The 10,008-nt window shown below is 41.6% G+C and overlaps 1 protein-coding gene across 1 annotated transcript in view; it reads right to left on the bottom strand.

Moving 5' to 3' along the window:
* Nucleotides 1-1,340: 1,340 nt before the first annotated feature.
* Nucleotides 1,341-10,008, bottom strand: part of LOC129701840 (heat shock 70 kDa protein 4-like) — a 45,435-nt gene continuing 36,767 nt past the window's right edge. Inside the window, exons 15-19 of the mRNA XM_055643316.1 lie at nucleotides 7,439-7,564; nucleotides 7,101-7,208; nucleotides 6,026-6,145; nucleotides 5,018-5,179; nucleotides 1,341-3,674 (exon numbers count right to left, since the gene is read on the bottom strand). Coding sequence (XP_055499291.1) covers nucleotides 3,468-3,674; nucleotides 5,018-5,179; nucleotides 6,026-6,145; nucleotides 7,101-7,208; nucleotides 7,439-7,564 — 723 coding nt within the window. The 3' untranslated portion in view covers nucleotides 1,341-3,467. The remainder of the gene's footprint in view (nucleotides 3,675-5,017; nucleotides 5,180-6,025; nucleotides 6,146-7,100; nucleotides 7,209-7,438; nucleotides 7,565-10,008) is intronic.

Raw genomic sequence — 10,008 nt, 5'->3', positions numbered from 1 at the left:
TAGTTTGGATCTTTTAATGCCATATAAACTAAAATACAAATGTTGGTTTCAAGCATATTGCATGTACTTTATAACCATGCCCATTTTAGCTTGTATACCAAATATTCACTTTGATGCTTGATCTGTTTATTGAATAAACACAAATTTCTAATCGTATTTTATTTTGGCCAGTTATTTCAAAGTGGTGGTTGAAGAATGGATATGTATTTGGGAAAGCATTTTGAATTTCTTGACTAGGTAAAGCTGACCGGAGCAGTGATCCAGGTTTGGCTTGGAGAAAGTGTGGAATCTGGCCCTTTGGCTAACTGAGTCTGCCAGCCATCTGTCACCGAGTCCACTCGTTCTATTCTACACTAGGGACAATTTACAGAAGCCAATTAACATACAAACCTGTTTAAGAAGGAACTGCAGATGCTGGAAAAATCAAAGGTAGACAAAAAAAAGCTGGCGAAACTCAGCGGGTGAGGTAGCATCTATGGAGCGAAGGAATAGGTGACGTTTTGGGTCGAGACCCTTCTTCAGAATGGGTCTTTTTTGTCAACATACAAACCTGCATGTCCTTAGAATGTGACAATAAGTGCAGGAGTAGGCCCTTCGAGCCAGCACCGCCATTCAATGTGATCATGGCTGATCATCCCCAATCGCTACCCCGTTCCTGCCTTCTCCCCATATCCCCCAACTGCGCTATCTTTAAGAACCCCCATCTAGCTCTCTTGAAAATATCCAGAGAACCACTCTCCGAGGCAGAGAATTCTGTACTCACAACTCTGTGTGGGGAAAAAGTGTTTCCTCATCTACGTTCTAAATGGCTTACCCCTTATTCTTAATGTGGCCCCTGGTTCTGGACTCCCCCAACATCAGGAAAACATTTCCTGCCTCTAGCGTGTCCCAACCCTTTATAATCTTACGTTTCAATAAGATTCCCTCTCATCCTTCTAAACTCCAGTGTATACAAGCCCAGCCGCTCCATTCTCTCAGCATATGACAGTCCCGCCATCCCGAGAATTAACCGTGTAAACCTACGCTAAATGTGGGAGGAATAAGAGCCAGAACATTTGCCCTTTGGTGACTACAGGTGCCTCCAATATATAATGGCCCAAACATAAAGACCAAAATATTGAACCAAGTGCCATTTCAACAAGATTGGAGGAGCTACCTCTTGTCAGAGGCCAATCGAGAGAAAGAATACTAGTGAAAAAAAAAAGTATTTTAATATGAGGGAAGGGAGTAGCAATATGGAAGACTGACATTCCTTAGCTGATGTTCCTCATCGCCCTATCTAAAACTAGCCCCACACTGGTAAATCACCAACTTTTGGTTTAAATAAAAAAACACACGACTTTCATTCAACTTTTTTATTGCATTTCACACTCCTTTCAGTGAAATAGTGAGTATAAATATACAGTGGAAATAGCAACTCTCAAGCCATGTACCATGGTATGTCAGCTGACAGGTTTGCAAGGCTTAGTCCTTGAGATCGTACATTCAGATGACAATGAATCACCACCTGTAAATATCAGGATGTAATAATTAAGCAACAAGAACTGGAAACTGGACAGAATTGACTAATTTCTTGGCAAACTGGGAGATTGCAAATGGTCTTTTAAGTACTTTACAGGAGAGTTATTGAAGTGACATACAAGCCCGCTGCAGGATGCAAGTTGTGTATTGGAGGAAGGGGCATGTTTAAATAGCTGGCATCTTCTCTCTCTCTCCACCATGCACAGCACAACTCTCCCTACATTCCTTCCTCCACCTCAGCAGCTCCCTTCCATGTAAAATTAATCATATCCAGTTACAACTCTATGAAAACTGACAATGTTTAATGAGGCTTATAGCAAACACCAACCTTCAGTTCACACAGGGGAAAAACAGATGGAATAACACGAACTGATTTGCTTTTAATTCAGTGCCACCTTCAATTATATACAGCTGCACAAGATGCAACAAGTTGGGGATTTGGCTAGGAGAAAACATTGAGTTCTGGGGACTTGTCAGTTTAATTGCTACTGTTCCAGAGAGCAACCTTTTTGTTAGCTCCTACAAAAGAATTAACACGAAGAATTCAAATCTTTAAATTTAAACGAACTAGCTGCAATAGTTTGTGGGGTGGGGGTGGGAAATTGGTCAGCAAGCCATCTTGTTTCCAAAACTAAGCACACAGGAGGACCGTTAATATTCCCCCAGTCCACAAAGACGACGAACAATTGCCAAGTGCTCTTTGAAGTTGTCAATGACTAACAATTATCTACCTCTCCAGAGAAAACAGATCCATTATCCTCTGTGTGACATAAAAAAAAAGGTGTTACACAATTTGCTTACCAGGAATTAACGTTTCAAAAGCCCACCAGGTTGCAGATCAAATTGATAAAATGCAGGCATTTGCTCTGAAGCCGATTGTAGTGTTTACTCCCACACCACTTATTGTAATAGTTCAAAGCGCTATTAGCTCTTCCAAGCCAGGAGTGCACTGCACTGCACTGCACTGAATGATTGCAACTGTGCATTTATTTCTGCCTGCAACATCCCAAAACTCTGATTTCTCACCAGTACCACCACAAGAATATTTCCATGCAAGAATATCCAAATGTTTTAAATATAATATGGATATTACAAAATGGCTGAAGGAAGAAACCAAAGTTACAGAACAGAAGAGGCGTAATCGAGAGGATAGCAGTTGTTCAGCAGCAATATCCGTCACTTCTCGCTCAGTATTTTATAGTCAGAATGAGAAGGCGGCGGCAACATAACAGATTGTCAAATACTTGGGACTGATTTTTTTTGTTCCCCCCCTCCCAGAAAAACTGAGCAGAGAACAAGTCTTCCTTCTGTGCCCAAGCCAAAGTTTGACTTCAATATTGGACTTCTGCAAAGGAGCATGCGCCTAGATGGTAATCGACAATAGCTTTCGAAAGAAAACGTATAACGTGGAATTGTTAAAGATCGGAACTTTTGTTTTCAGAAAGAAAGGCAGGCAAACATGGTTTTGTTTCTCAGTTGCCCGTGACTAACCAGACAGACCAAAAGGAACGACACTAAAGCACGTTTGTGTTCACTCACTAAACTTTGGGTGGACACTTCAATCCAGCACTCGATTCAGTAGCAGGGGAGGTTGCTAGGAAATGTCACTACAGACTCCTGCAGCATTCGCATTAAGGGGTGGCGGCAAGGAGTGCGGGCTCTGAACGGCAAACAAACACATTTTTCTGTGAAAGCCACAAGCATAAAAATCAGAACTAGTTTTCATAACAAAAAAAAACATTGAAGTCAAGCCTCAGCTGAACTAATTATTTCCTGTTCCATTGCACAGAGAGGAAGGGGTTAAAAAATAAAACGCTTAAAATTTGACGGAAATTCAAGGTTATCATTTTTAGGTTATTCCATTCACCATTAGGGGGTCGGGAGGGGTGGGGCGGAAGAGAAGTCTCGTCTTACTAACAGTTTGTGTGTGTCTGACTACTGCATATTTACTCAATGTCCATCTCTGGTAGGTTTTGTTGGTGATGCTGCGTGTTGTTCTGGGCGTTCTCAGCGCTGGCGGGCGTAGGGCCCTCCGCGCTGGCGTTTTCTTCGCTGCACACTGGTCCATTCTGCTCCGCCTCTTTCTCTTCCTTCGGAGGTTCGACTTTCGGCTTTGGCTTGTTAACGATCGGATTGCAAAGGTTTGCCAAGTCCTGCAGAGCAAAGGGGAAGCTATTTTAAAAACACAATAATAATTATGAAATAACTCACTAAAACCCAGCAAGATCACCACTTCCTCAGGCCTCTAGCCGGAAATAATACTTTTTTAAATTTTTATTTTTTATTTTATTAGAAGTTAATACAATACAAAATACAGTGGTACCTAATTTTAGGTGCCAACTATGTCATGACGTAATACATTCTATGTACAACCTCTAGTTTTTGAAAAGGAAGTAAGAAAGACAGGAAATAAAAAAAAATAGAGAGAAGAAAGAGGAAAAATAGATAATAGAAAATAGAAAAAAACGTGAAGTGTGTTTATAAGGAAAGAAAGAGTAGAAAGTAGAAATAGGAGAGAAGGCCCCTTAAAAAAAGAAATGTTCAAATCTGTATTCGGAGATGTAGATCTATCCACGACCTGACTTGAAATCAGTAATCTTTACGGTACCGCTGCATCACATGATTCCAAAAAGTCGATGAAAGGAGACCAACTCCTTAAGAATTGGTCATATTTATCTATTAGTCGGAGTCTCATTTCTTCAAGGTGTGCTATGTCCATCATATTCCTAATCCACATTTTAATAGTTGGTATAGCTGTATTTTTTCCAAAATTTAAGTATCAATTTCTTTCCAATTATTAACCCATAATTTTAAAAAAACTTTTTGGTCTTTATTTAAATTGATATCTTCTACTATTATTCCAAACATAATCCATTCCGTATTAGGTTCTATTCTTGACTTGAAAAGCTTTGTAAATATATCAAATATATCGCTCAAATTTATTCAACTTTGTACTTCCTACAAATGAATGTGTTATATTAGCGTTTTGAAACAAACATTTATCGCATCTGGGAGAGACGTTTGGGTAGAATTTATTCAACCTCGTTTTTGAATAATATAGTCTATGTAATAGTTTAAATTGAATTAAATTATGTCTTGCATTAATGCAAATAATACTTTATAGTCACATGTGAAATTCTGTTTCGGCATACAAAGTACACAACAGTTACAAAAAGTACTCACCCGCCTACATCCCACCCATTGCTCTCGGCGCCCCCCCCCACACACTGCCCCCTTTGTACTCAGTGCCCCCCCCCCCCCCAGCCCCCCCTGTTCTCGGTGCCTCCCCCCTCAACGGACCCCTCTTTGTACTTGGTTCCCCCCCCCCAACCCCCAACCATTCTCAGCAGCAGGGCTCGTCCTCATCCTCATCCTCGGCCCCGAAGCTCCATTCGAAGCAATGATCCTTCAAACGCAGCGAGTCATTGTTCAGAAGGTTTTAATTATAGAGATGACGACAGTCGTCCATGGTAAATTCTGTGAAATCTGGAATTACCTTAACTTTGGCTCGAATGTCTGCACATTTGACAAGTGGGTCTTGTGTTAGAGACTGTTTGCTCTGCATATTCATCTTGCCGTTCATCCACCCCATTGCTTCTTGGACATACTGGGCCACTTTCTCCATCTCCGTTAGATCCAGGTGATCGTACAGTTCATCCTTGTAGACAACAAGCAAACTACACAATCAGAAGTTCCAAAACACGAGCAAGCCCTTCCAAACCAGCCATTTGTTGCAAAGATAGATCAATTTTACTTGTGGGTCTGCCACCTTTTATAGCACAGGCCAGGGTCTGAATTTGCAGCAAAAAATTAGTTCTAGTTCACTGGATGTTTTCAAGAGAGTTAGATTTAGTTCTTCAGGCTAAAGGAATCAAGGGATATGGGGGAAAAAGCAGGAACGGGGTACTGATTTTAGATAAGCAGCCATGATCTTATTGAATGGTGGAGCTGGCTCGAAGGGCTGAATGGCCTACTCCTGCATCTATTTTTCAATGTTCTCATATTTCTGCAATACTAGTTTGTCACTCTTGAACCCTTGTGTTATTGAACAATACTGTACTGGAATAGGCCCTTTGTCCCGCAATATATATATATGCCGACCAAGATGGCAAGTCAAACTAACCCTCCTTAATCATGTGCCCATTTAAAAATCTTGTGAGCGTCACTAACGTAGATCCAGTTTCTCATCCACTCCTCACACACTGGCGGCAATTAATCTACAAATCTGCACATTGTTGGGATGTGGGAGGAAACCCACACAGTCACAGGAAGAATGTGCAAACTCCACATAGACAGCAGCCGAAGTCAGGATTGAAGCTGGGTCTTTGCGCTGTGAGGCAGCAGCTCTACCAGCCGTGCCACTCTGGGCCACAAGGCAGTAAATGGGACTAACTTCAATGCGGCAGGGACAAGCTGGGCTGAAGGGCCTGTTTATGTGCTGTATGACTATGGTATTTATCATACATACTCACTGATGATAAATAAATATATATCGTTTACATACTTTGTTTCTATAAGAGTTTATAATCTTCATGTACTGCTGCACTTGTCTCCCCATCTCATCAAAGGCCCTTGGACACTCCTCAAACTCCTGATAGCGATCTCGAATTGGCTGACCAAGTTTCTAGAAAGTGAAAGGTATTACAAACTTGATTGCACATTTCTATGAAACCGCCACGATTTTGCAAAAGCAAAAGGGAGAACAATTCAATCTAGAGGTTCCAGACACACCTCAGCGATATGGATCATCAACTAGCATTAAACATAGGTTTAAAAAAACAAAAAGAAACACAGAAATATACGGCAACCCATTGAAAAATGTAAGCGTTCCAATGTCAGCAATGGTAAGTCTCGCTGGGGGTGGGAGATTGCAACCTTCACGTGGTCCGCCCTGTTTCGACGAATGCAATCAACCTGGCGTGCACAATCAAATAGAACAAGTTGTCCTACAACTGTGCACGCCATATTCAGGTAGACAAAGTCTCGCTGCATGTTAGAGGTCTAATTAAGGATAAAGGGGAAATCTTTTAGGTCTGAGATGAGAAAAACATTTTTTACACAGAGAGTGGTGAATCTCTGGAATTCTCTGCCACAGAAGGTAGTTGAGGCCAGTTGATTGGCTATATTTAAGAAGGAGTTAGATGTGGCCCTTGTGGCTAAAGGGATCAGGTGGTATGGAGAGCAAACAGGTACAGGATACTGAGTTGGATGATCAACCATGATCATATTGAATGGCGGTGCAGGCTCGAAGGGCCTACTCCTGCACCTATTTTCGATGTTTCTATGTTAATCTAATTACAGGCACCTCGCATTTCACGTGGAAGTTACGTGCTTGAAAAGCCGAGTGCAATTTTTTTTTAAAAAGCACAAATTAATTATACTCGGGACTTTGTTGTCAGCAGTCAATTTTTCCAAAAATACCCAGCGTGTAAAACAAGCGTTGGCATCAACGGAACAAGCGCATCATTTCAAAAATAAATAGAATCAAATATATAAATCAAACATGTAAAGGCACAGGTCCCTGTACTTAAAAAAAAAAAAAGGCTCACATGAAGTCTCAATAAATTGCACATATTTACCTTTAATTCAGCCAATTTATCTATGTACACTTGCTTTCCCTGATCCTCCCCTCCTTCATACAACCAGTTTTCTGTGTCTTCCAGTAGAACGCTTAACTTGCTTTGTTCCTAAGAGTGAAGCGAAAATTCTATATTGATCTTAATTTACGAGCATAAAAATGACCATTTTACTTTATATTCCGCGCATCAACTTTAACACTTTCACATTATATACATTAGATATTTTATACTGTAATTGGTGGATGTTTATTTCCATTTGTGTCTTTGACAGCTTATTTTTCTGGAAGCGAGAACTTTAAAAGTGTAATACTCAAATGTGCACTGAATCAAATACTTACATCTTTATTGACAAACTTTTCATAAATTCCACCTAGCTTCTCTCTACTTTCATACACATATTCTTCCAACGCATTCTTTGCATCATTCCTCTCCTTCTCAAGTTTATCCTGCATAATCATTTTACCCTAAATGGAAGCAAAATAAAAGTTAATATTTCAATTGAATTAATAATGGCGGCACGGTGGCGTAGCAGTAGTGTTGCTGCCTCACAGGGCCAGAAACCCGGGTTTAATCCTGACTACGGGTGCTGTCTGTACGGAGTCCGTACATTCTCCCCATGCCCGTGTGGGTTTTCTCGGGGTGCTCCAGTTTCCCCCCCCTACACTCCAAAGACGCGCAGGTTTGTAGGTCAATTGGCTTCGGTAAAATTGTCAGTCGTCTCTAGTGTGTAGGATAGTGCTAGCGTACGGGGTGATCGCTGGTCGGCATGGACTGGGTGGGCCGAAGAGACCGTTTCCACGCTGTATCTCTCGAGTCTAAAGTAAATAGAATTTGCAAAATGTTTGGAAGTATTTTCAGAGGGTCTTAAGATGAGAAGAACTTTTTTCACACAGAGAGTGGTGAATCTCTGGAAATCTCTGCCACAGAGGGTAGTCGAGGCCAGTTCATTGGCTATATTTAAGAGGGAGTTAGGTGTGGCCCTTGTGGCTAAGGGGATCAGAGGGTATGGAGAGAAGGCAGGTACGGGATACTGAGTTGGATGATCAGCCATGATCGTATTGAATGGCGGTGCAGGCTCGAAGGGCCGAATGGCCTACTCCTGCACCTAATTTCTATGTTTCTATGTTTAATTCAGCTGAAGTTTTTTCCAACGCAAAACAAAACATGGACTGCTTTTCAGATTGGAAGTTTGTGACCATGAGTTTGCCACAGGAACCAGTTCTGTGGCAGGTCCCATGTTGTTCGTTACATATATTGACAATGTGGATGAGAATGTAGGAAGCAGAACTAGCAAGTTTACAGATTATATCAAAATTGGTGGCATAGTGGACAGTGAAGGTGGTTGAAGATTACAACAGGAGGTGGTGGTGGTGGTCAAGACAGGCACAATTATGTTTTAAAACACTTGGACAAGCACATGGATGAGAAAGGTTTAGGTGGACATGGGCCAAATAGGCAGACATTTTGCATGGCATGGATGAGTGTGGCTCGATGATAATGAATAGATCAACAGAACAAATATGGAAACCAGGAGTCTGCACAAGATGAACCAGGAGCTGGTTTGAGTCAAATAAAATGAATTGAAAGCACAACTGAACAAAAGTTGGCATGAAGTCTCATTCATGCAAATGAAGTACAAGTTGGGAGAAATGTGCAGCTTTGCACTTTGGCAGAACGAATAAATGAATTATGTAAAATGTAAAAGTGCGTGGAAGGCATTTATTGCAGATGGGTAGGATAAAAAACAATCAGAATAATGGCTCCTTTAGTGAATAGAAAACCATTTCGCTCAGGCAAGATAATAGACTTAAGAAAAATGTATCAACTAACTGAGATTGTGTGTGATCTGATGAGCTGATCACAGACAACACATGGTTTGGTGGAGGAGTAGATAGCAAGGATGGCGGCCCAAGTATGCAGAGGAGCACAGATCAAGTTGCAAATGCGGGCAGAGGTGTGGCAGTTGGAATTTAATCCAGACAAGTGCAAGGCGATGAGTGATGTCCTCAAATACCAGGTAGATAACATACGGTAAACAGCCAAAACTTTAGATGTGTTGATATATAGAGGGATTTTGGAGTTCATAGCTCCCCTGAAAATGGCAACACAATGGAATAGGGTGGTGAAGACGGCATTTTGTTTGCTTATCTTCACAGGCATGGGTACAGAGTATAGAAGTTGAAACTTCTTGCTGCAGCTGTACACAACATTGGAGTGGCCTCACTTCTGGTCACCACACTCTGGAAAAGATGTGGTAGCACTAGAGAGTGGGATGTTGCCTGGAATGGAGCGTTTTAGTTTCAAGGAGAGATTGGACGGGCTGGGATTATTTTCACTGGAACCCGGGAGATTGAAGGGTGACCTTTTAGGCACGTTTATGAAAGTCATGAGGGGCATACATTGTGTAGATAGGCACAGACTTCTTCCATGCCTAGGGGAGTCTAAAAGATAGAGGACAAAGGTTTAAGGTCTTTAAGAAGGAACTGCAGATGCTGGAAAATCGAAGGTAGATAAAAGTGCTGGAGAAACTCAGCGGGTGCAGCAGCATCCATGGAACGAAGGAAATAGGGTTTCGGCCCGAAACGTTGCCCATTTCCTTCACTCCATAGATGCTGCTGCACCTGTTGAGTTTTTCCAGCACTTTTGTCTACCAAGGTTTAAGGTCTGCCCTGTAAAGATGCAGAAAGATTTCATTGTTCCAATTCTGATCCGGTGTACGTGACGAACACTCTCGACTGACTTCCTGTGCGGGGAAATTGAAAGGAGATAAAGAGAGGCACATTTTGAATAGAGGGTGGTAGGTATATGGAACAAGTTGCCAGAGGCGACGGTATTGGCAGACACAACAGGTGTTCAAAAAACATTTGGGCAAATACACACAGGAAAGAAATCGGAGGAACATGGGAAA

This window comes from Leucoraja erinacea, chromosome 11 (assembly GCF_028641065.1).
Source record: "Leucoraja erinacea ecotype New England chromosome 11, Leri_hhj_1, whole genome shotgun sequence".
Classification (NCBI taxonomy): Eukaryota; Metazoa; Chordata; class Chondrichthyes; order Rajiformes; family Rajidae; genus Leucoraja; species Leucoraja erinaceus.
Note: the sequence above shows the minus strand (reverse complement) of the source record. Positions and strands in the feature narration are given on the sequence as shown.